At 52.5% G+C, this 25,596-nt stretch overlaps 7 protein-coding genes across 7 annotated transcripts; 4 read left to right on the top strand and 3 right to left on the bottom strand.

Moving 5' to 3' along the window:
- Window positions 1-570: 570 nt before the first annotated feature.
- On the top strand, window positions 571-1,758 carry SAPIO_CDS7301 (uncharacterized protein; the record flags this gene model as incomplete). Its single annotated transcript, XM_016789186.1, has 2 exons — window positions 571-1,057; window positions 1,181-1,758. 2 exons carry the CDS (start codon window positions 571-573, stop codon window positions 1,756-1,758), a joined length of 1,065 nt encoding a protein of 354 aa, XP_016641013.1.
- Window positions 1,759-2,881: 1,123 nt separating this feature from the next.
- Window positions 2,882-4,071, top strand: SAPIO_CDS7302 (putative Ubiquitin conjugating enzyme; the record flags this gene model as incomplete). The annotated part of the gene is made up of 2 exons (XM_016789187.1): window positions 2,882-3,043; window positions 3,115-4,071. 2 exons carry the CDS (start codon window positions 2,882-2,884, stop codon window positions 4,069-4,071), a joined length of 1,119 nt encoding a protein of 372 aa, XP_016641014.1.
- A 1,012-nt stretch (window positions 4,072-5,083) lies between these two features.
- On the bottom strand, window positions 5,084-8,191 carry SAPIO_CDS7303 (Kinesin heavy chain; the record flags this gene model as incomplete). Its single annotated transcript, XM_016789188.1, has 3 exons — window positions 5,084-5,324; window positions 5,401-7,808; window positions 8,072-8,191. 3 exons carry the CDS (start codon window positions 8,189-8,191, stop codon window positions 5,084-5,086), a joined length of 2,769 nt encoding a protein of 922 aa, XP_016641015.1.
- A 2,513-nt stretch (window positions 8,192-10,704) lies between these two features.
- SAPIO_CDS7304 (Ubiquitin--protein ligase) lies at window positions 10,705-11,387 on the bottom strand (the record flags this gene model as incomplete). Its single annotated transcript, XM_016789189.1, has 4 exons — window positions 10,705-10,828; window positions 10,896-11,120; window positions 11,188-11,252; window positions 11,346-11,387. The coding sequence occupies 4 exons, from the start codon at window positions 11,385-11,387 to the stop codon at window positions 10,705-10,707; spliced, it is 456 nt and encodes a 151-aa protein (XP_016641016.1).
- A 1,482-nt stretch (window positions 11,388-12,869) lies between these two features.
- On the top strand, window positions 12,870-16,702 carry SAPIO_CDS7305 (Acetyl-CoA C-acetyltransferase; the record flags this gene model as incomplete). The annotated part of the gene is made up of 6 exons (XM_016789190.1): window positions 12,870-13,019; window positions 13,098-14,042; window positions 14,118-14,314; window positions 14,997-15,227; window positions 15,446-15,749; window positions 15,815-16,702. 6 exons carry the CDS (start codon window positions 12,870-12,872, stop codon window positions 16,700-16,702), a joined length of 2,715 nt encoding a protein of 904 aa, XP_016641017.1.
- Window positions 16,703-18,100: 1,398 nt separating this feature from the next.
- On the bottom strand, window positions 18,101-19,565 carry SAPIO_CDS7306 (uncharacterized protein; the record flags this gene model as incomplete). The annotated part of the gene is made up of 3 exons (XM_016789191.1): window positions 18,101-18,869; window positions 18,930-19,162; window positions 19,233-19,565. 3 exons carry the CDS (start codon window positions 19,563-19,565, stop codon window positions 18,101-18,103), a joined length of 1,335 nt encoding a protein of 444 aa, XP_016641018.1.
- A 4,931-nt stretch (window positions 19,566-24,496) lies between these two features.
- On the top strand, window positions 24,497-25,412 carry SAPIO_CDS7307 (uncharacterized protein; the record flags this gene model as incomplete). Its single annotated transcript, XM_016789192.1, has 3 exons — window positions 24,497-24,651; window positions 24,743-24,909; window positions 24,979-25,412. The coding sequence occupies 3 exons, from the start codon at window positions 24,497-24,499 to the stop codon at window positions 25,410-25,412; spliced, it is 756 nt and encodes a 251-aa protein (XP_016641019.1).
- Window positions 25,413-25,596: the final 184 nt, after the last annotated feature.

Genomic DNA, 25,596 nt, shown 5'->3' on the forward strand with positions numbered 1-25,596 from the left:
AACTCTTAAACTCCCAACTCCCAACCTCTTCCGAGCCCAAACATTTTCAAGCCGGTATCATCTCTTCTTACACCGCCTCTTGTAGTGATATTCGTTCATCATTTTCCTCCGACAAGCGACCTTCTAATAACCACATTAGCTCCCTACGTATCCTCGGATTTTCTCACATCTTTTTTTCATCGATCTCCAGCACGCACGGCCGGCCGCATGGGCAATTTTTGAGAGAGTATTGCACACCGAAACGGCATTCCTAATCCAGCTTGTACATAATATCGTACGTAGCGCCTCACAGAGACGGCGACCTCTAACACCAAACGAGATTCTGGGGCTATTCCGGGGCTGGGCATACAACTTCGGCCTTCATTCTGGACCTGGCTTTCTTGATTTAAGCTTGCCAACTGACGAAACTTTACATTCCCCCCCTTTTTTTTGTCCCGAGCGCACAGGAGGGCCCTGTCTCGTTCAAACTGATCCTCCCACACTTGTCTACTCTACGAAACCAAGGCCTTCGACCATCCAAAATAAAATACAACAGCTGGGCAGAACGTTATTATGAACTAATTTACCAAGATGGCGCACGCCCCAGAAGCTTTGGCCTCACCAGTCGACACACCACACCAACCCAAGATAGGCCCGAGAACCAAGACGCCTAGCACAGCTAGCAGTAGCCGACAGTCAAGCACTCGCAAAAGGGATCGCGTACTTGCTGGCCGGATACAGAAGCAAAGGAGGAGCATTAGCTCACCTCTAATAAACGAGTCGCTGGAAGACTACGACTACGATGAGGGCTCCAGCAGGCTCGACGAGGTGGAGAGGGAGCTCGAGGCGGATCGGTACGAGGAGATGATGCAGGAGAAGGCACTATTCCCAGGCAGCGGCGAATGGGCTCCGGATGAGGAGGAGCTCTTTCGGATTCTCTTCATGAGACAATATAGTCCCCTCCTACCACCCCACTGGAGTTTCGACTTTCGAGGTATTCCGGTACCTGACATCTTGTTCTCTACGTCTGAAGTCGATGAGCCGGTGGTGTACTCGTGGTCGGGCCAAGATTTTCGTGGTATGTTCTCCTTCTATTGAGAAATGTCTATTATCTCTTTCCAGCCCATGCCCATGCATGCGAGGATTCGGCGCGGCATACCCTGCTTAGCTCTGCCCTCAAACTAACAGCTCCCCAAATTAGCGACCAAAGCAGTTATTCGCCTGATTGACCTCACAACTGTTGTCAGAGCCTTGGTCCAGACGGGCCAAAAGGCCAAAATACCGGCATCCATCCAGAAGGAGGTTGACCAGTACCTAAAATGGGCCGCGAAGGATGGGGGTTACGATAACATCGACATTCTCCCCAACATTTTCGTTGAAGTCGTCGATGTGAACCTTGGAGGCACGGGGATTTCGAATTATATGCAGTCGCAGCTGAGGGACTTGGCGCGCTCGCATCGAAGGTTCTGGATTAAGCGGAAGAAGGAAGCAGGAGGGGGTGATGAGGAGGACGAGACGATGGCGGACGCTCAGGAGCCTAACTTCACGACTCAACCACCTGTGCTTTACGGGCTCTTCATCGTTAACACGACTCTTCTTGTTCTGACGATCGACCCTACGAAAGGAGAGGACGCGCAGGTCAGTTACCAGGTCGAAGTGAATTTCAACAAGAAGAACCAGGGGGTGTGGAATGCGATGACGGTAGCCATCGTGGGTTGTCAGGCGAGGAACGATACGATCTGGAGAAAGCAGTACTATGCGGGTCGTCTTAAAGGGTGATGAGGTGAGGCCGATCACAGAGGCATTTACATCGGTCGGTGGAGGGTGACCCTGAGATTCGGACACGGCACAGGTGGCGGATTCCCTTTGTTGGATGGACATGAACTTGCAGGATGCATACGAAGTAGATGTTTGAACGACTGAATGTTATACCCCAACTTGCTAGCATTTACGAAGTGGTATTCGCGACATTTTCAAGTCTCTTTTTTTTTTTTTTTTTTTTTTTTTTTTTTTTCTTTCTTTCTTTCTCTTCATCGCTCAGGCCTGCTCTTCTGAGAACCAGGAATATCTCTACGCTGATTGAACCTGAACCTGCACATGAAATGTAATATCATCCAAGTACAAGTTGAAGTTGAGGTGTGGGTGCGCCGGCATCATGGTCTGGCTACCAACAGATCATTGGTCGTTGATGAGGAACCTTGCATAAATTGTTCGCATCCTTCGGTACGCTAATATGGTCTCTGATGCATTGTCCTACAACGTACGCAACAAGTACTCCGTACACTACGAAGCACACAACGGTTTCTTCCTAAAAATAAGATTCGGAATATTCGGGTTTCTCGCCAAGGATTGATGTCAAAGTACATAACTCCCTTGGGCAGTGCAAGGTATCCTTCTCTTTATCGACCTCGAACGGCCCTCACGGATCATCCTCACTTCGTACTTGTACTTTGTGCTCCACATCGACCCGCGATCCCCGTTTGCCGTCTGCCCACGCTCCTGCTGCTGCTGCTGCCTGGCGACTCGCCCTCCGCAGCCTGGAGCTGTTGCTTCTTGACCGTTGGTTCTCGCTCTCCGAGCAGCACTTGATTGATTGATCCGATGCTGTGCCTCTTCAAGTGGGGAGGAGTAAATACTTTGGGGCAAGTCTCGCCCTGTGAAACCTATGCTGATTTTGACGTTCGATTGTGAACGTCGTAATCATTACGAAGTACCCCGATGTAATAAGCAGCAGCCCCCCTTGCCCCCATCCACTCCTCAACCCTCAACTCTCCATTTAAAAGCGATCCTTCACGGTTCTTCCTCTTCTCCTGACAACAAGCATCTTGAAAAGTTTGCCGTCTGAGCTCGTTTATTCTTATCAATCATACCTACAAGTAAAAAACGGCCCAAGTTCGACAAGATGCTCACACCCAGAGCGATCGGCGAGATCGCCGCCCCCTTGATCAAGCGGCACCTCGATGGTGATGGCGACGAAGCTCCCGTCCCGTTCCCCGAGTTCCCAAAATGGCTCTGGGCTCTCTTCGGCGTCGACTTTCTCATCTTCCTGCCCATCGCCCTCTTTGTACGTCTTATATCATCGAACGTGCTTATTTTTTCAACTTCCCTCGATGCAAAAGGCTAACATTCCCCGAGATTGGTTACACCGTGGGCAACGTCTACCCCGTCCTCGCCAGCGTCGAAGATGAGAACGCTCCACCCGCCTACCAACCTCTCTCCCTCGACGACCCAGCCCCCGGCGCAAACGCCGACGTCGAAGCCTCTGCCGCCCCCAACAACGGCACCAAGTCCGAGTCCGAATTCCCCGTAACCTCCAGCCTCCGCCGCACCTACGCCTTCCTCAAGTCCACGGGCGGCTGGCGCGCCTCCTTCCGCGGATTCTTCTGCTACATCGTCTACGTCTTCGCGGGCTCCTTCGTCTCCGAGATCTTCTCGGGAATCCTGGGCAAGTCCCTCAAGCCCCTCGGCTTCCTCCTCTCCCAGCTCGCCCTCGTCCAGCTCAACACCGCCTGGATCCACATCGTCCTGACGCCCTCGAGCCCTCTGAGGTGGTGGAAGCGGCTCCCTCCCTTCGGCACCACCTTCCGCGCCGTCGCCTCCCCGACTCTCCTTCATACCGCCGCCGCCCTGATCTCCATCTTCGTCCCCGCCCTGATCGGCTTCCTTGCTGGCATTCCTTATCCGATCTCGCCCTTCTCACCCGCCACCCCCACCGACGGCAAGGGCGCTGCTCTTTGCGTCGTCCTCGTCCTTCTCACTTTTATCCTCCAGCTCGTTCTCGTACTTCCTACCCTCGTCATCCTCGTTCGCATCCAGGCTAGCCTTCTGCCCCCCGAGCAGGACACCATCATCCCCTTCGACCGCTCCTTCGGCGGCCGCATCGAGCCCGCCGTCATTGGCGGCAAGCCCTTCGCTTCCGTCCGCGATGCTTGGGCTACGCTGTCGCGCGCCACCATCAAGCGCGTCGCTATCCTCTTCGTCAAGATCTTTGGCGTGAACATTGCGTTTTGGCTCGCTGTTGCGGCGTTTGTCGTGCCGCAGCTGTTCTTGGGCTGGCACTTCTCCAAGACCCCTAGCAACAATGGCTTGTAAGAGAAGGGGGGGCTATGAGGTGAGATTTGTGAGTTGAGGGCCGTGAGGTGATGGGAGGGTGATGCGAGATAGGTGGATATTCTGCCTTTGCTCCTTTTTTTTTTTGGTTCCCTTTGTATGTGCATTTCTTTGCAATTTGAGGTTCGTCCGTTTTTGAACGTAGGGCTCGATTGAATATGTTTCTACTTGCTCGTCTTGCATTGAAACCGAGACTCCTAAGATTGTATTATCGCAAGTGAGCTTGCCTGAAATGACAGCCAGTCTCACCAACACACCAATTTATAAAGTGGTAGTTAAATACAATCCCGTCGTTAAATCGAACCTCCCCGTCTACCCCTAGGCCCCATCGTTTCTACTCTCATTGTTCAAGAGCAGAGTGGACAGGAGACAGACAACGGCTGCTTTGTAAATGTTCGAGTTTCTGGGAGAGAGAGAAGAGCAAAAGAAAACAAAAATTATCGGATCATATCGTCTTGACATCTAAACTCTAGACGCAGCGAGCATAACAAACGAAACTAATCTTGGTCCCCTCGGCAGAACCTCTTACATCCGGCCCCCACGAATCCTACAAAGCTCCGAGCTCATATGAGAAAAGTGATAAAAGGTACTAAGCGGGACGGTAGGATCTTTTTTTTCAATGTCTGCGTGTATGTATATGTATCTGGTGACGTGTATGTGTCATTTCATTTCAACCTCCCTTTCCTACCCAGCCTACTCCGTACTCCTCATCCATGCATTTCCGTTACAAGCTGTATCTTTCCGCCGGAGAAGAGGAATCAGACAGACAGAAGAAAAAAAGAAAAAAAAATCGTTCTAAGAGAGATGGAGGAAAGAGGCGAGAGAGGGATACATGACGGAAGGAGTATAAAAAGAAAAAGAAAGAGAAGAGTAAGAAGGGGGAAAACAGGAGGAGGTCCGAGGAAGAAAATGCCCGAGAGAAACAAAACTCAAAACTGGTGGGCGTCCCCGCCCTTCTATGGTAACTACCTACACATACGCCGACCTGAGGCATCTAAGACTTCTGGAAGAACCAGCTGGATCGCTTGTTAGTCGAACCCTCGTTCTGCAGAGACGAAATGGCAGGGTTGGTGGGGCCGTCACCGCCGCCTCCTCCGCGGAGGGGCTTGGCGATTCTGCTGCCCGCGTTGGCAAAGCTGAATCCGCCGATACCCGTGGGTGAGTTGATGCCACGCGTGCTTCCGGCCTTGACGACCTCGAGCCTCTCCTTGACGGCTGCCAGTTGTACCTCGAATCTAGAGGGGTGGAGCGTTAGTATATACGACGCACTGAAACGGAATCATGAAATAGGAAGGGGGGATATATATATACCTCTGGTTGGCAGCTGCCATCTTCTCCTGGCTGTCTTGCAACAGACCCTCGAGACTCTGAATACGCTCGTTACGAGCAATGAGTTTCCTCTCAGCGATGGCAACCTCCTTCTTGAGCGCAGAGTTCTGCTCAACAAGCTGGCGCTGCACCTGCGTAAGCTGCTCGAGGTTCCTCTCGAGGAACGCCATCTTCTTCTGCTGCGCGCGGCTATTCGACGAGCGCAGCACATTGTTGTACTGCTCCCTGGTCTCATCGAGAGAAATCTCCAGCTCGACAACGCGCTCGCAGCGGTTTTGCAGGTCGCGCATGAGGTTCTTCTTCATGGCGTCGAACTCGGCCATCTGCTGCTGGACGGTCTTGCCGTTGGCCATGGCAGCCGCGCCGCCGGAAGCGACGCGCTTCTGAAGGTCGTCGATGAGGGTGCTCATCCGCTCGATCTCCGCAGTCTTCTGAGTGACCTCGGCCTTAAGGTCGTCGACAAGTTTCGTCTGAAGCTCTTGCTTGTTGGAGTAAGCCGTCTCGAGACGGGCCTTGATCTCCTCGGCGTCGGCCTCACCAAGGTTCCGCTCCAAAAGCTCTTCATATTCAGTCTGCAGTACCTGCAGGCGCTGCTCGAGCTCCTGCCTCCTACGGGTCTCAGCGGCGCTCGAAGACGAGTTGAATGACGTCGATAGCTCGGCCTGTCGGACGATGCCCTGAGTCTCCACAAGACGCTGACGGAGGTCCTTGAACTCCTCGGGTGGGATAGGGTCGCCGACGGTGCTGTGCTCCAACAAGTTATCGAGCTGCTTGATGGCATCCGCAATCGACTTCTCCTTGTCGCTGAAAACGTCGGAACCCAAGTCAAAGCCGGCCATCATCTTGGCCATCTTCTCTGCCTTCCTCTTCTCCTTCTCGTCAAGGACGGCGCTGGACTCCTTGACGCTCATCTTAACATCGAGAAGCTGCTGCTTGACCTCGTCGAGCTCACCCGTGAGCTCGGCGTTCTGCTCCCTCAAGGCATCCATGGAAATCTGGGCTTCCTTACCCTCGAAGGTGAGACGTTCGAGCTGCATCTTGAATTCGTTGACATCCGCAGTAAGGCGCTCATTCTCCTTACCAATCTTGCTATCGTGCTCCTTCAAGATGGTCAGCTCCTCCTTGGTTTCTCGCAGTTGCTTCTCGGCGTTAGTTGCTTGCGTTTCCTTCTCCGCTAATTGATCCTGAAGCTCATTCTCGCGGCGCAGGAACTCTTCTCGCTCGTCCTTCTCTAGCGGAATGCTTGGTGTCGAGGACCGTTCTAGGGTCGGTGTCTCCGCTCGTGGCTCTGCCGCCAACCTAGACGGTGTAGACGGCCGTGCATCTCGGGGCGGCGCCTTAGTCGCTCCGGTGCCATCGGCAGCTAGCGAAGGCACCCACCTGTCCTTCGGAACACTTTCACCCGCGCGCCATAACTGAACTTCGCCTTCGAGATTCGAGATGTAGCTCTGGAAAGTGGTAACCTGGGTCTGTGCCTTCCGTAGGAGAGCCTTAAGTTCCGCGGGGCTGAGTTCGGCGTTGACCTTGGCCTTGTTCTTGATGGCTTTCGCTCTCATACCGAATCGCAGAGTACTTAGAGTTTCCACGTCGTTATAGCTGCTGGGGGAACAGTTGATAATGAGTGTCGTCCGACTGTTACCACCAAGAGATTCTTGAAGGATTCGTGTCAATTTGGAGTCTCGATAAGGAACGTAAGAGGATTTTCCGTCCGTAAGGGCGTTGATGACCATGCCGAGAGCACTCAAACTCTTGTTGATCTTCTTGGCCTCCTCTAACGTCTGGCCACTCGCACCGGTCTTGCCAACCTTTTCGCTACCTGCAAGATCGACCAAGAACAGCTGGCCGCTCTTGGACGATCCCGTCTCGACGTGCTTCTGCGTGATGGTAATGACGAAGATGGAGTGTGAACGCGACGATTCCTGGTTCATGTTGGTGGCGGCGACGGCTCGCGCATTCCCTCCTCTCCTCATAACCTCCATGACCTCCTGAACACTGGAAACGTAGATCTCGAGCAGTCCCTTGACGTATACACCACGGCTCTTCTCCTCGTGCACGGGAAGGTTATCGTTCTGCGGGGCGAGGAGATCGCGGATTTTCTCCATGTAAATTTCCATGTAGCTCACCCGTACGGTATACTCGATTGTGGAGGGGCTGGTCATGATGCTGGCGAAGATTTGGTCGACGATACGGGGGATGACACCGCGGTTGGCCTCGTCGTCGATGCTTGTTCCCATCATCGTGTATGATTTACCCGCACCGGTCTGACCGTAAGCGAAAACCGTTCCATTGTATCCGTTGAGGATGTCATCGACTGTAGAGCGGATCGAGAAGTCGAAGATGTCGGATTGCTGCGATGTCATGCCAAACACGCGATCGAAAGTAAATGTACCCTGTGCATCTTTTGACTACAAGTAGGATTTGGTAAAATAGACCTAACCGTCAGCACTCCAAGAAAAGGAAAAACCCAGTCATCGTGAACGTAAGAGTCGATATTAAGCATGGGACAACGGAGCGTCGTTGACCTTGGTGAAGCTATGCGTGCTGCAAGCCGGAGTCGGCGCATGGCGGTGCAGGGGGGGAGCGGGAGGGGCTACGAGGGGGCAAGAGCCGCAAAGCTGAAGCAGCGAGGCAAATGAGACTGGAAACCACATACATCCAGGATACAGGTATCATCTCCTTGAAAAGAAACGACAGGCTTGCCGCCATATTCCAACTCGATCTTGTTTTGAGGTCGGAATCGGGCGACGACCTTGATACTATTCGCACCCGACATGATGGGCGGACGTCCTTAGCTCGGACAGGCGTCTACCGAGGAGGGCGGTTGTTAATGGTATTCCAGCCGGGCGCGAACGAAAAGAATCGCGTTGTCTGGCGTCTCCGGCATGCAGGGAAGCGGTGGCGGAATGTGGGAAGACGGCCGGATGTCGCGAGAAGGGGGGAAATCGGCCGTGCTTGCGCAAGATTAGTCGATGGCTCAGGCGGGGAGTGTCGCCGGGAGAAGGTGGCAGATCAAGTGTTTGGCAGATGTGGGTGGTGTCAACAAGTCACAGCCCAAGTGAGGACGCACAGGCACAGGCGACGCAGCAGGCCCAGAAGCCAACAGGCCTCAAGTTTGGCAGCGGACAGGCCCCAAATTCACCAAACGGGGAACCACCCACTTGGCACTTTAGTGGTCGATAGTGAGGGCAACGGAAATGCCGGCTGCAATAACCAAGACCGGAAATCGGGGATGAACGAAGGTAATCGCAAAAGGAAGAAAAACAGAATCAAAACGAGGGAAGGGGAATCGTACGAAATACTTGGATGGGTTAAAGGAGAAGAAGAATCAATAATGGGTGCCTGAGAGGATTGATGACGCGACAGGGGAAACAAATGCGCGTGCAGGAGGAATAATCAGTGTCGGATTGGGTTTATCAACAGCCGATGGATGTACTCTGCCATAAAATTTGTTATTAAACGGTACTTTGATTTTTGGCGTAAATTACGAAGGTAGTGGAGGGGCAGAACATGAAGGGGTGAGCAGTATCAGAAACCGTGTGTGCTGCGTCTGGTCCTGAGGTACATTTGATCAGCCAATGCCACTTATCGATACTGGTACCAGCACAGTGATATTATGGCGCCAGACTGAAACTTTTCAGGGCGCGTTTCATCTCCCAACAGTGGCTGTGGCTGTGGTCCGTTGCCCAACAAGAACTTCAACCGAGACCCTAAGTGGCGTAATACTTCGTTCCTTGAACAAAGGTATACACACTGTTACATAGGTCAGCCAGGCCCAGATAATTGATGCGTTCTGGACTGTTCCACTCGGCTTTGACAGAGTTCCATAGCTACCACCGCGGCGGATAGGTACCTTGTCGCGAGCAGGAATAGAACACGGAGACCCTCTGTGCATAAAGTACTCGATGAAGTAATTATAGTCGAGATGCGGCAGATAGTCAATTGAGACAATATCCCAAAGGATTTAATGAGCCACACGGAGCCTATCCTAGATTCATACCAAGTTCAATGTCTCTGTGGGGCATGATTGATGTTTGGATCGCCGATAATGTCTTAGACGGACATCATGGGCCGATGGCCAGGCCAAAGAGATCTTCTCCCACAGTCCAGAGCAAGACGACTATATAACCACGGACGGGAACCATCACTCCTCACATCGAATAGGAGCCGGGCCTCCCGCTTCCCATATCAACTCAACTCCCGTAAAGGTACTTCGTACTTGCTTTTTACCACCATGGCTTCGGGAACTAGAGCGTCTTGCCCAATACTTTTTCTTCACGTTCCCATCTCCGCCGCATTGACGTAAACTTCTCTCTTCATGTCTACATCTGATCCCTGCATGTAGAGAGTCCATTTCTAGTATCAATGTCAGTAATAATATGAACGCATTGGATTTGGTATTGCCCAGGCAAAAGGGAACAACCAAATTGCTTCAATGCAGTGGGGCCCTTGCTGTGGTTTATGGCTTAAATCTTACAAAGTACCGCTTAGAGGAATATTGACGGAATTGTAGACCCACTCTGTCGCTCATGGATCCTATAACGTCGTGTGGAATGCAATGGGAACAGAGTGGTCCGTCATCGGGGGACTTAGGGAAGGAAGATGCCAGAGGAAACATAGACGACGGCCGATCTCATATCAAAGGATCACAGCCAATCTTCCAAAATAGCTGACGAACCATACTATATTCACGAAAACGCAACCTATCAAGAATGAACATGTGCAGTCTGTTAAACGAAGAAGAAAACGAGGAAAGAAACTATGTATCCCTGGTATACCGAAACGCTTTGTAAATGCATGACTACCATTGCTCCCTTCGCCCCCGCCTAAACTCCGTCTTGAAAACTAAGGGTTCTTTGGGTGCAACGGAGAGAGAGAGGGAGAGAAATGACGAAAAAGCAAAAAAGACCGCGGCCTCGATGATTCGGATGGCCAGAACGAAGCTTATAACGTTGCCCAAGAGCAATAAATCATCAAGGACGCAGATAGCCAGATGATCGATGATCGATGATCGATGATCGATATGTCGTCGACAAGGAATGCCTCTTCCCCTGTCTTCCCGGTCCGAAGAGGGAGAGCCGTTAACGCCCAATATCTATGTCGTCGCGTCTTTCCGTCGTACTGGGAGCCGGGGTGCTGCCATCGATGGGCCACTCATTACTCATAAAGAACCATTCCATCGTGCGTGATTTCCATTATGCCCTTCAAAGGGCTGCAATATGATGATGTACGGCCACCATGGTTGGGCCAAGGAATCTTGTCCGTAAAAGACAAGAGAGGTCGGTCTCTCTACTCCTCCCAGGATTTCTCCACCGTTTCTCGGACGCGTTTCTCGTACTCTTTCTGGTTTTCTCGATACAGGTTCGATGCTTCGACGTTCGCGGGGGACCCGGTGTTGGGATCGTTTAGCAAACTGCAGGGACAGGGTTAGCCTGGGATGATAAATGAGGTGAGAAGATAAGGGACGGCGAACGGCGCACCTTTGGATGCTTGTAAGGACAGCGGCAACGTCGTATGTCGGGCTCCACCTGTTTTGTAATATATCAAGGCACAACTCTCCGGTTGCGTAGACGTTGGGATGGAACATCTGGCTGATGAATTTGACGGCTGGGGGTTTGTTTGGATATTGCTCCTCAAACTGCATTACCAGCCTGAAGGTGCCATCCTCAAAGGGCGTGTCGGCGGGCCCAATAATGACGGCGTTCCTATATCGGTCACCGATGTTAGCACACGACTCGATCGTCTCCGTGGGAGTTTCGATATTTAGCGTACCAGGTCATGACGTTATCGGGTACTGGTGATGCGGAAACACCAGTGGGAGGGTCGGTTTGCATGCGCTGATGAACATCTCCTTGTTAGGCACCAAAATCGCAGCGTGACACGAGAGCCTTGTGGCCAAGGGAGAGGCGGCCGGAAGGAGAATCACGCACCTTGAAGTCGCGCATGAGGCGACGTCGGGCTGCGGTAGACATTTTCGGATAGATGAAGAATGGCGGAGGGAGTCGAAGATGGGTCGGTATTCAAGTGAGGCGTGTGAGAGGGAGAGATTTACTTGGATCGCAGATGAATTGGAATGGATTGAATGTGAAAAGGGGTTTGACTCATGAAAAGATGGGGAATGTAGTTTTAAGTGGGAGGAGGCAAGGTGAGGAGACTTCGCGGTTCAGGCGGAGGATTCCACGGGCGGCCTTGAGAAACGTCCAGAGGGGGCGACAGAGCCTGGTCTATCAATGACTGTTTCTTGATTGGTAAATCGCCATTTCGACGCAGCTGGCAACCGCCGTCCACTAACCATTGCCGTGATCAGGAGTTAAGGCACGTGATGCATCAATAAGTAAATTCCGAAATCGTGTTGCCTGCCTCGAATTCGACTAAACGGGATATGATACATATGAGGCAGGCGTCAAGTAAAGACATTATTAGATTAGAAATCCACTCATTCCCAATTGACGCGTTTGCGAATCTTCCCGACGCAACGCGTTCTTCGAATTGTATGTAAACTCTACTTCCAATTGTCCTTAGACCTAAGCTGCAAATAAGCCAATTGAATGCATCTCGGCTTTTGCTGGACCAAATATTACTAAATCGATAAATTGATAGCGCTGGCAAGACAATTGTAAACTTCAATGTTGGGCGGCTGTGTCGTCTACGCTCTGAACTGTCCGCCGTCTTGCGCTTCTCGGCTCAACTCTCGCCACTGCACAAGATTGTAACATATCGCAAAACCTCGACAAAGCATTCTCTGTTCCCCAACTTGACCATGTCCAAAGGCCAATTTTGTGTAGGACAATGCACTAATGTCATTCTTTAGCGTCCATATGACCGAGACTCCTTTGCAGGTAATGGGGGCGTCATCATCTTTCTTCGGACGGACTATTATTTCCATGGCGAAAGAAGGATGATACTTGCGATGCCGAGGTTGACTCAGGACAATTATAGAGTAAGTCGGCTCTGGCGTTGACAAATCCCCAGTTATTCCCCCAATGCCGCTTGCGAGGCCAAAACGCCATGATGATTTCATCAATTGCCTTTCAATCATTCTAGGGAAAACTTATGAATAAGCATGTGAGGTCAGTAGCTCGGGTAAAGAAGGCATTTACATCAATTTGATGCGCTGAAATGCCATCGAAGGAAAGTAGTGATCAGTGATCACTCCGGTCGGTGTCTGCGACAACCCCGGGCTAACAAACACCGACGCCCTCCGTCGTTCTGCCTTGGGCCAGCCTTAGCCGAAGTTGGCCGAGCCGGCGCCAATCCCTTTGCCTGCTCCAATTCTGGCCCCTCCACCTGACGGAATCTCCACCCTGCGAAGACCGATCTGGATTTTGTTGTTGACCCTTTTTTAATTCTCGCACGAATCCTCTTTTTTTTTTTGCCTTTTTTTCTTTCTTGTTCTCTTCGTGTGTGCGGTTTTTCGAGTTCGTGATATCATATACCTACTTTTCAGCAACAAGATGGTGGCGCTTCCCCTCAGGCAGTCTGCCTCTATGACCAGGCGCATTGCCCAGCTCAATGTCCGCCGAGGCTTCTCCAGTCGAGCCCCCCTCTGTCAAGAGATCCGAGATGCTTACATTCTGAGCGCTTCGAGGACACCCACCGCCAAGGTAAGATCTTTTATCTTTCCGGGTAATCCTTTCTTGAAATCGTAGAAGGGAGTGCTAAAGTGAATCGATTTGCATTAGTTCAATGGCTCCTTCGTGACCGTCCCCGCGCCCCAGCTCGGCGCTGTCGCGATCAAGTCGGCGATCGAAAAGTCCAAGGTCCCCGTCTCCAAGATCACCGATGTCTACATGGGCAACGTCCTCCAGGGTTCCGTCGGCCAGTCCCCCGCCCGCCAGGCCGCGATATTCGCCGGCCTCCCCACCAGCGTCGAGGCTGTCACCGTCAACAAGGTCTGCGCCTCCGGTCTCAAGGCCGTCGTCCTCGCCGCCCAGAACATCCAGCTCGGCCTCGCTGAGGCCCAGGTCGCTGGTGGTTTCGAGAACATGTCGAGGGTCCCCTACTACCTCCCCAGGGCCAGTGGCCTCCCCGCTTTCGGCAACATCAAGCTCGAGGACGGTCTCATCAAGGACGGCTTGACCGACGTTTACGAGCAGATCCACATGGGTAACTGCGCCGAGAACACTGCGAAGAAGTTCGGTATTACCAGGGAGATGCAGGACGAGTATGCGATCCAGTCGTACAAGAGGGCCCAGGCCGCTTGGGACGCCAAGGCTTTCCAGGACGAGATTGTCCCCGTGACGGTTCAGCAGAGGAAGGGTGAGGTCGTTATCGATACCGATGAGGGTTTCCGTGACGTCAAGCTCGAGAAGGTTCCCACCTTGAAGCCTGCCTTCGTTCGGGACGGCACTGGCACCGTCACCGCTGCCAACGCCTCCACCTTCAACGACGGCGCCAGCGCCCTCGTCCTCGGCAGCAAGGAGATTGCTAAGGAGTTCGGTGCCGACTCCAGGGTCCTCGCCAAGATCGTCGGCCACGCTGACGCCGCCGTTGATCCTATCGACTTCCCTATTGCCCCCTCCAAGGCTGTTCCTATTGCGCTCGAGAGGGCCGGTATCACCAAGGACCAGGTCTCGGTCTGGGAGTTCAACGAGGCTTTCGCCGCCGTCATCCAGGCCAACGGAAAGGTAAGTCGCTGGAAAGCAGATGAATTATGAAGAGTCTTCCGTTCGACAACACACGCTAACATTTGGTCCTCCTAGCTCCTCGGTCTTGAGAACGCCAATGTTAACCCCTTGGGAGGCGCCATCTCCCTCGGCCACGCCCTCGGCAGCTCCGGTTCGCGTATCCTCACCACTCTTCTCCACCAGCTCCAGCCCGGCCAATACGGTGTTGCCGCCATCTGCAACGGAGGTGGTGCGGCCACGGCCATCGTCGTCCAGAGGATCAAGTCTGTCGAGTAAGACACTAACATATGCGACTGCGGTAAACTGAAGGGCGTAAATGCCCAGACGAGGGGATGAAATGAGCTTTTGAGGGAGCCGGAGCCTGCCTTCGCTTCCCTTGAATAGTGCGATGTATCTTGGACAGAGGACATGCACGACATATGGGTATTTTATCACGATCTATGAATGGGGAAGATGGCCACAAGCCCTCTGGCCTATATCGCCTGGCATGATTTAAGTTTGCCAGCTAAAGGCCAAAGTGGTCGGGCCAGCGAGGAGTAGGGTGTTAAGTGCCGATCCCTGATGGGAAGTCATGTACCATTGTAGAAATTGCATATGAATTAAGAAGAAAAAAACTCATGAAACCTATCTTGAACCGCGTCTGCTCCGCTTCCCTACTTCTAAGAATCGTGTTGTGTCCGTGATTTGGTATGAGGGTAAGAAAGAGGACTGGAGAGCGAAGATATCAATCGAGGCAAGAAGCGCGATCCAACCGCCCTCGAAAACGCACTCACGTCCCCAAATTTTCACACTGTCCTCTCAACCTCACATTCACAACAAACGAAACATTGAAAGTGCACCCCCCAGCCCATCACCCTTCCGACAGGGGAATCCTTCTCACCTTCTCATTCTCATCTTTCTCTATTCTTAAGTAATTTCATCAATTTACTGAAAACCCCAAACCTAACAAATGAGTCTCGTCAATGAATTCCTCACCCAGCTCCGCAGCTTCGTCCGCGCCCAAGACGGCGACAACCTCCGCGCCTGGCTCCAAGTCTCGCCCAATGCGTCTCCTCAATACTACAAGCTCGCAGGCGAGCTCAAGGAGCGGTACGGAGGCGGTGACGCGGCGCTAGAGGCGGCCGTTGAAGGGGGGCTCCCGGAGGAGGACGACGTGAGCGAGGGGCAGGGGTCGCCGTGGCCCGGGTTCGTGACGTTCGTGAAGGATTATTTTGGGTTTTGGAGAGATGTGGATTTTCAGGATTTGTCGAGGGCGCATTCGTTGTTGTGTGGATTGGTAAAGTATGTGGTCATCCTCGATGAGTTGCACTGCTATGGACGGAGCAGCGAAGAACGAACCTCAATCTTCCAAATAACTTGTTTTTCTTGGTCGCTGACATCGTGTCTTTCGAAACCAACAACAGCTCATGCAGCACCGCCTTCGCAAATCCCACCTACGGCGGCATGCTCCTAAAGACGAGCATGTCGCTGAGCGAAGTCCTCGCCCAACTCACCATGATGCTTAACAAGCGACCCGATCTCACCAGCAGACTCCGCGGAGGCGACGAAGAGGGCAGGAAGTCCGTAGCCGAGTCATCGGCCGAAATCATCCAAAAGATCTTCACGACGTGCTTGACGGATAGGTCGAGCGCGCGATACGGCAAGCCCGAGGGGAAGAAAGTGGGCGTCTACATGTTCGCGAACCTCGTGCTCAAGTTACTCTTCGCTGTATGTATTTCATTTTTTTTCTCACTCATCTCCCTCAAGCCTTGATAACTGACTCCTCTCAAAAGTGTCGCAAAACCCATCTCGCGAAACAAATCTTCACCAACATCTCCACAAACTCCCCCCCTCTCTCCCTCTATCCCGCAGCCCAACGCGTCACCTTCCTCTACTACCTCGGCCGCTTCAACCTCGCCAACAACCACTTCAGCCGCGCCTCCGCCTGCCTCTCCAGCGCCTACCTCCAGACCCCGCCCAGCTTCACCTCCCACCGCACCCTCATCCTCACCTACCTCATCCCCGCGAATCTCCTCCTCGGCGTCCTGCCGTCCCGTGAGCTCCTCTCCCGACCCGAAGCGCAGCCCCTCGCGCCAATCTTTCACCCCATCGCCGAAGCTGTTCGCAGGGGTGACTTTTTCCTCTTCCAGGAGACCCTTGCGGCCCACGAATCGTGGCTCTTCGAGAAGGGTATCCTGCTCACGTTGTCGAACAGGCTGCGTCCTTACCTCTGGCGTTCCCTCTCCCGCCGCGTCTTCCTCCTCACATACACGCCCCCGACGGACCCCAACTCCCGCAAAGCGCCCCTCCTCGACCTCACCCACCTCCTCGCAGCAGCCACGTACCTCCAAAACCGCCTCGAGGGATCCCCACCAACAACAACAGCCACCTTCCCATCCCCGGCCAGCTACAAGAGGAAAAAACTACGCCCCAACGAGGGCCTGATCTGGGGCAATGCCCCCGTCACACCCCAGGACATCGAACTCACCGTCGCCGCGCTGGTGCAGCAGGGGCTCCTGCACGGCTATCTCGCTCACGACATGGCAAAGTTCGCCGTGCTGGGGGCGAAGACGAAGGGCGCTGTTGCGGCCGGGTGGCCTGTTGTTGCTCGGGCGATTAGGGAGAGGAGGTACGAGGAGGATGTGGATTGGGATGATGTGCCGGGTTGGGTGAAGGCGTGAAGGGACGGGATGCTAAGGATTTTTGGGGGGAATAATAACGACCTTTTTTCTTGAGCATACGAAGTAGTTGGGTAGCACGAGCACCACGCTTTCCGCCCGGATACAAGTCAACGATAGGCTTTCTAGTATAGTTATAATATATATGCGCATACAAAGGCATTCATCAAGTCAACGTTCACATCCAAATGTCATGAGAGCCCAAGTTTTTAAGCTATTTTCAATTCTTCCTCTCCAACATAAAACCAATCAATCATCCCCTCAAGTACATCGTCCCTTCTTTTATTTTCCTAACCGCCGTTTCCATGCCTCGCTATATATACTCCCCCTCTGCTCCTGCTCAACTGTCTCGAGCTCTGGCAGAAGGGACATATATATACGCATACATACAAACACCTCCCAGTTCATCGTAAACTCGTGAGGAGTAACTAATAAAACCCAAAAAAAGCCAAGAATGATCTGGAAAAAAAGAAGAAAAAAAGATCCCAACTATCCCATCGCCTTGTAATATCCACCCCGAGAAAAGAATGAACAATAGTGTTTGGTCCCGGCTCCCTTCCAATGTATTCCTCAAATTTATCCATGAGAAGTTGTAATAGCTCCAAACTGTACCTGTCCTTCAATCCCCACGGACAGTATAGAAGGCAAAAAAAGAAGCAGCCTCTCCAGTCCGCTCGCCGAGGGACGCGAAGGTTCTGGCATGTTGTAAAGAGAACGTGTGACTGAGGACACGAGGTTCTCGAGTAACGAGAGAAGTCGAGGAAAAAAGTGAGGCCAATTCAGGATTGGCCAAAAAAGCTCCCGGGCTCGTCAGATCCGGGAATTGGGTATATCGTTTGAAAGTAAAGTCGCACAATCTGCAGATTTGCGGTGGATATCGAGGAATGGAAGTGAGCCGGAGACAGAATAAGAATAAACAATATTCGCCGGTAAGTGGCTGGAAGATATAATATGTCGTATGGCAGGTTCTAAGTGCAGTAAAAGCAGAAAAGAAAGAAATGTCGCATTCTTCGCCTAGGCCATACGGAAGTTGAAGACGGTTTTTGGTCGACATCGTTACACATGATTGGCACCGGGCAGATGAGGACAGGCCGAGAAAATCAAAACGAAGGCAGCCATATATTGGGAAGGGGATTCATCTCCAAAAGAAAAGGCGTGTTCGTGATGCGGTCGCGAGGGTTGAGCGTATGGGCGGTTCTCTCAGGCGGCGTGCAAATGTCGACGGAGACAGCAACGAGAGCGCAGACTGCGATCGGCGCTGTCCCGATAGAAGAGGCACGCGGGGAAATTTGACGCGAGAAGTGAAACAAGGGTATCACACCCTGGCTGGGAAGCGAAGAAAATAAGAAGACGCCAAGCAGTAATGACCAAGGGAGGCGGTGGTGAGATCAAACAGTGAAATCAGTACAAGACAGCTGCAGCCGCCAGTGCGACCACGAGGCCAGCAACAGCAGCGCTACCTTGCTGAAGACCGGGAGCCTCGTTCTCGTTGGACTGGGACTCGGTCGGGGTCGAGTCAGCACTGGTGGGAGCCGAGTCATCTGAGCTCTGGGTAGAAGGCGAGTTCGACGTCTGCGCATCAGTTTCAAGGAAGATACCAGGCTTGACGGTGGGACGGGTAGAACTGGACGGGCCCTCAGTCGTGCTTTCGCTTTCAGCCTCCGCGGAAGATGAAGGTGCATCGGCTGTGGAGCTTGGCGAGGGTTCCTCCTTCACTTTAGTGGTCTCAGGTTGCGGCTGAGGCTGTGGCTTCTCCTTCTCCTTGTCCTTATTGTTATTTCCACCACTCGAGCCGTCGGTGTTGAAAACAACAATATTAGCCTTAGAACCAGACGGGACAGTCACAACGCAGAACGACGAGCCACCAGCTCCGACGGCCGACTGATTGCTGACGACGTCGCCCAATCCCTTCTTGGCCGGGTTGAGCTCGCAGGGGAGACCGTTGCATCCACCGCCAGGGCACTCGATCTTGACGCCGAAAGTGAGAGGGTTCTTCTCGAGACCAGCACCCTCGAATTCGAAAATAGGATTGAAACCAAGCTTGACGAAGGTCTGACCACTCTTGTCAGTATTCGCACCGGCAACATACGGAGCCCAGTTGCCGATAGGCTTCGAGCTGTCACCCCAGATGCAGCCTTCATCGCCAACACCAGGAGGGTTGATGTAATAGCTACGGAGTATTCTTGTTAGTGATACGGTTCGAGACAAGTATGGTGGAGACATGGCTTACTGGGCAGCAGTCGAAGCCCAGTAGCTAGGATCAGGGACAGCGAGAACAGCGCTGCTGTCAACGACGGTCGGGATCAACATGGCTTCATTTCCAGGGAGGACCGTCTGGCAGAAGGACACCTTGCTTCCCGCCTCATTCACAGCATTGATGGAGCCGGTTCCATCAACACAGTAGGGAGAATCCTTGAATGGCTTCTGCGCCTGACCATTTGAATCGCAGTACAGGCCACCGTTCTACGATATGAAATTAGTACATATTCCGCCGAGCAAAACGCGCCATGATAACCACCGCCGAGCAACTTACCATCGAGGAAGGATAGTTGTAAGACGACCCAGGTTCCCACTGGGCCATAACCTTGCCGGGCTTGCAAGCAATCGGGCAGTACATGCCGGCGGTGCAGGGCTGATCGGGGCTCATTGCGAAACCGTTGTTCATGCCGCCAGGAACATAGTGGAGATCGCCGTCGTTAGGAAGCGAGCAGGTAGTACGCTTTTCGATGGCAGGAGCAGGGTCGTTCGCCCTAGGACTGGGTCGGTGCACATGGGCTTGTCGTCGGTGAATATGGCGGTGACCGTGACCGTAAACAACGTCGACCGAAAGCAGCACCAAGGCCGCGGACACGCCAGAGAGCCTCATCGCGGATCGAACTTCGTGTAGGCGTGCGTGAAGAGTAAGAGGGAGAAAGGACCGGAGTTAATCGGGACTCCAACAGTGACGCAGGGACACTGCTTGTCAAGCGCGGCTTGCGCGTGATATCAGGAAAGATTCTTGTTGAGTAAACGAAGGCTTGGTTGGGTATATTGCGTAAAATTCATGTAAGTTGAAGCAAGTTTCTTGACGAGGCGAGTATCAAAAAGCAGTGAGCACCATGTGGCTCCTAGATGTGTGCAAGTCAGATATTCTTGGCGCGAGACTCGAGGTGTTGGGTCTCGTTCGATTCCGATCCGTACGTTCGACGAGGTGTAAACGAGAGACTATCACGGACACGGTAGGACGGGCGCTGGGCAATCTCGAGTAGTTCGGCAAATGAGTGTCGGGGTGAAGGGGCAAAGCAGAAATCTCAACAACGCGAGCGAGAAAAAGTGAACGAAAACGGGGAGAAAATGAATGGCATGTACTCTGTACAGGGGAAGGAGCGTGGACAGAAAATGAGTGAGGATAGGACCAGGATGATGAGGGGAGGCAGAAGAAGGGATAGGATGACAGGAGAAAATCCTTTGGCCTGGTCTCCATCTCATATCCCAGTGCACCAGGAGCCAGCGTTAGCCACAGCCAGGCGAAGAGTTGACGGGGGTGGCTTTGAAGAGGGTAATTCCAGATTGGGTCCTGCCGCACAGCTTTCCGTTCGCGTATGTAGTGGAGGGGTATACTTACTCCTCGGGGTACAACCTTGGGCGTCGACGGGTTAACGATCTGAAGCAACGGGGTACAGGGGGGTCATCAGAACCGTAACTATACATGGCAGTTACACTGCCTCGCATACAAGAGTCACGTCAGGAACTAGAAGCGAGTGTGTCATGGTGGTATCCATTGGGTACTTCGGACGATTTAGCACACGTCGAGAACAATGGGGTACGGGCCTCGTCTCAGAGCCATTTCTCTGACCCGCGCCTACCCATAAGCAGATGAAGGGGAAAGCCCGAGTGGCCTTCATTAAGAAGGCCATGCTGTACTTTGTACTGAGAAGTACTTCCCAGTGAACTTGGAGAGCGAAAATGGTCCAATTTTCTGTTTCTGGGGCAAGCATAACCCCTCCATAACCCCTGGAGAAATCTCGACGGTTCTTTCTCGTCGTCCCGCCCCACCCAAAGACAGGGGATCCGCAAGTGATCGGCTCGAATGATTGGGTCGCGGGGCCGGAAAATGAGATGAGGTACCGAAGTAGCTCAGGTACCTCGCAGGAGCTTAAAAGGCTAGCCAGGTACCCAGGGTTCCAGGGACCAATCAGAGCTGGATCGCAAATTGAGCTTGACCCGGAGCAGGTACAAACGAAATGAGCATTCTGGCACTTGGACATTTTGGTCTTGATGCACAACCAACCAAGGGCAGGCGCTCATTTCCTCCCCTTCTCTTGGGCCTTGACATGCCCTCTTCCACCTTCCTCTGATGCTCAAGAGGCGCCGACCACAATATAAGTGCACAATCCACCAGCCCAATGGCGACTGCAAATATTGATTTTTAGCAAGTCCAGACAAGCACTCGCAGAGCAGGGATCAATGTCGCTTCACTGTTCGGTAATTGGACCACGATGGTGGTAGCCACGATGGACTGCAGTGCACCATTGGCGAGAGTGTCGTGGCAGACCACATGGCACCAAGAACATGGGTTGCCCTGTGGAATTTCAAGGATTATTACCTCAGCCGAAATTCTTGCTGGGCTTCACGGTGAGTTTCCATGTCCTGGAGCATTTCATTCAACTGTTTTCTAGACCAATGTTCGTGCCGGATTAATATTGTGATTGTTATGTTCGGCGGCACAAAATTTTCGAGGGTTCATTTCGTCTCCAAGTGAGATCGGCAGCAGCAATTCTGATGCGGACAGTCCTTTGTCCTTTTTACATCTCAGTTTACCTGTGTACTTGTCATGCCATCGGGTACGAAGTACTTCGAAGTGCCTCTCATCCATCAAGTGACAGGCTCTGCGCATCACTAACGGCTCCATACGGCGTACCTCGCAGTAATGCTGATGTACAAGTCAAGCCGTCGTCCTGCATTAGGATCTGCTGATGCTCTCGTCTTCTCCACAACTTTGACTCGTCCCTGCAGCTAGATTAAGATGATTAAAAATTTCAGGTCTTCTCTTAATTGGCCAACGCCCTAGGGTCTCCTTTCGCACGCAGGAATTACCTCAGAAACCGGCGGGGAGTTATCGTGAAATCGTTCGCTCTGCTCATTTTCTGCTGTGGGTTCATTCACCTTAGCCGCAGCCTAAGCCCCGAGGAGGCAACGATCTGACCAGTTCACCGTTAAGAAGTGCACTATATGTGCACTAAGAGGCAGGAACCCACATTCTACCGTCATGAACTCATGATTCCTGGCCAGTGTTGGAGAGGAAAGGTGATGTGATGAATTGATCCCAGCAGGCGGCAGAGCTCCTACGATCTGACACGAGGCGAAGAAGCAATTGCAACACTGCCGAAACGTCGAAAAAAATAGGGCCGAGGACAGCCAATACTACGATATTGTACGTTACCAGGCCGATATTGTCTCTCGGCTGTCCCCACGCAAGGCTAGGATCATGACAGAAAAGACGGAAGTCTCTCATCTCGCGTGTTTTTTTCCTAATCATTGAAAGACCAATGATCGACGAAAACATTTGGCTGTTAAGACAATCATCCAAGCAAGGACCAGGCCGGGTACATCGCGATTTCTACTTTCCACCCAAGCCGTCCGCCGATTCCCAGAACCCAGGATGAATGCCATTACCGCAGACACTTGCAGGCCGCTTATATTGATGATGTCCGAGTAACCAAGCGATATTATGCGGGCAATTCCGCCATCTGGATCGCATCGCGGTCGTCCGTAGTCGGAGAAGAGGATTACCTTCATAATCGACCCGATTCCATCTTGCTTTGGCTAAATGCAGATAGATTACTTACAAGGGTGTTTTGTTATTTTGCTATTTTGTTATTTGTCTTTCCCGTCCAATATGCATCCAATCCATCCAGCCAGTCGGCTCAAGCAGCGACGGCTATTTGAAGAGGTTGATCAGTATCTTCTCTCGAGACTTGAAAGCGAAGACGCAACGTATCACCCGAAGCGATCCTAGGTCACATTTCGGATCATGCCCGCGATACCCGCTCCCACTACCAGACCGATGGCAGTTGGGTTACGTCCTGTCTCCCTCGCCACGTGCATGTTTTGGTCCATGAACTCGTTAGTGTACGGAGTATTTGGACTGAAGCCCGTTGTCGTGTGACTCGGAAGAATGCTGAGAGAGGAGAAAGCAGAGCAAGCTCTAAGAGATGTCCTTGCTGTTTGGCGAGTCCGGCATCCAGCATCCCACGACACCATCTGCAAAATGACTTGCTGCCCACCTTTTGTTTGTTAACTCGATTTGAGCTCGATTTGTCCTACGAATGGATAGCCCGGGGCAGCGGGGCGAATCCGGTGCTAGTATCCACGACGTATTACTATTATTTTCATTATTATTTCGATTATTTTCTCCCCGGATTTGATGCCAAAATTAACTCGTGGCTGTGCTGGCAACCAACACACACACACCACTCACGGAAGCGCTGACACCTCACTGGCTCTCACTCTCGCCCTCACTCACTCTCAGGATTTCTAGAACTGGAATTTATGGAATCCGAAGGCTGGAATGTCACTGTTCGGTGGGGTGGAAGCGTGGCGACCCTACCAACGACTTCGTAAAGACGAGGCGACGTACGGATCGACGCAGATCCGGAAGGCTGAGGCGGCATTGACAGCGACAGGTCAGGAATAATCCGATCTTGGGGGCCGAAGCCATCCAAATCCGGACCCTTGGGGCTCTAAACAAGAAACAAAGTTTCGAAACATTTCCTCCGAAACATTTTTAGGTTGTCTTGGAGCACGAAGCGGGAATGATATTCTGACTCAATGCGGTTTACTGTTTCTTCTGCTTAAGGAACGCCGAAACCCCAGGGGTTTTTTTTTTTTTTTTTTTCTCTATTTCTTGCTACGCTCTCTGGGGAATTTGAAAAAAAAGGCAGTGATTGCTATGGTCCAATGACTGCGCGTTTTGGAGATATGCACAATCTTCTAAAGAAAGAACATTGACACGTCCATCGTTCTCAGATCTCAGCCGCTGACGTCCCCGACCACCCAGGGCAGTGAGAAGGATTTGACCTTGCATCCTCCAAGCCTAATGGTCAGCAACCACCCACCCAGCGATGTGTGTGTCGAATAGAGTTGGAGGGTTTTGTTCCAACGCGCAACCAGATCGAGGGTTGGGTGTGCTGCAGGAATCAAATATTCCCAATCCGTTCTGGCAGTTGGGCTCCGCCACGCACACTTTCCCCAGCCCACCATTCGTTCAAGAACAGAACGACTCCGGCCCATCCTTCTTCGTCATTTTCCACTCGGCTCGAGTCCCTTCCGGGCGGAGAAGCACCCCGGAAACTCAAATTCCCGGGCCCTAGCCGCCGAAGCGCAGCCCCATGAGGATGGCGGCTCCTGGCGTCTATTCTCGTCGTCATCCCTCAATGGTTTGGGGGCGGTCTTCCACTGGGCTGGGTCTGTGTCTTGCCCTGTTGGACGTGACGATGTCGTTGGGTGGTGAGAACTAAGGACGGGATCTTGAGGAGCCGGCGATGCTTCACAGCCCTCGTAGAAGGTTGGCCATCGTCGAGTGCGAATGGTGTATATAAACGAACGAGGAATCACTCAGATGGCCATCTTTTTAAGTTATCATCACCATCATCATCATCGTCATTGTTCGCATTATCACCAACCAAGAAGCCTCATCTCTTCAGTCTATCTGATTTACGACAAACTTAATATCTCCCTAATTTGTATTATTCTCTACGACCTTGATACTCTATTCACTTTCATTTTCTATTTATATCCGCGTCTAAGTCGGCCAAAATGCGTTTGACTTCCACCGCCGCCGCTCTCGTCCTCGCCTTTACCTCCTCCGTCCTCGCCGCCCCGGGCTCCTTCCACGAGCGCCGGCAGGACAACAACCAGGCTCCTCCCGCCGACGCCCTCTCCGTTACCCAGAAGCTCCTTCTTGCTCCTCTGTAAGTAGCCACTTCACCAAGGGGAGAAAGTGAAGGAAAAAACAAAAGAAAAGCAAGTCACGAAAAGTACCGAGGACTAACGCCAAGATAGTGCTGTCGACCGCTTCAAGATCCTCACCAAGCCCGAGGACTTCAAGTTCAACCTCACCCCCGATGACATCCCCGAGGGCCAAGGCGGAAGCGTCAAGCTAGCTAACCGCGCCAGCTTCCCAGCCCTTGTTGGCACCGGCGCCTCCCTGGCTGTTGGCAGGATAGCCCGTAAGTTTCCAAAAACCCACTTTCTCTCCTAGAGAACAGCTCCCTCTCTAACATTAGTCCCAATTCTAGCCTGCGGTATCAACACCTTCCACGTTCACCCCCGCTCCGCCGAGCTCCAGCTCGTCATCGAAGGCAGCCTCGTCACCGAGATGGTCCCCGAGAACGGCGCCGAACCCATCCGCAACACCGTCAACAAGTTCGAGGTGACACCATTCTACCAGGGCTCCATTCATCATCAATGGAATCCGACCTGTTCAGACGCATTTTTCGTCGCGGCGCTCCCCAATGAAGATCCAGGAACGGGCCAGCTCGTCAACAATATCTTTAAGCTTGACCAGAACGCGCTTCTCGATACCCTCGACAACAGGTTCGACAGCGCCATCTCCGGGGACTTGATTGAGAAGATCAAGCAGAACCTGCCTCAGTCCGTCGTCCAGGGTGTTCGGGCCTGCAATGCTAAGTGCAAGCCTCAAGCTCCAGAGAACACTGAGCCGTCCAAATAGGTGCCAGCTCGGATATAGGCGCCGAGCGTGGAGTTGGCTCCCTCTTTCCCTTGTCCTTGAATAGGTAGCGCAATTGTTTTTCCTCCAATCCTTATATCTTCGATACTTCGGGATCCTAATCTTAACTCTCGAGTTTTCCTAATCAAAAACAATCTTTTGTCCAAATTTCCTACTCGATTTCACA

Source organism: Scedosporium apiospermum, assembly GCF_000732125.1.
Source record: "Scedosporium apiospermum strain IHEM 14462 chromosome Unknown SEQ_SAPIO_0110, whole genome shotgun sequence".
Taxonomy (NCBI): Eukaryota; Fungi; Ascomycota; class Sordariomycetes; order Microascales; family Microascaceae; genus Scedosporium; species Scedosporium apiospermum.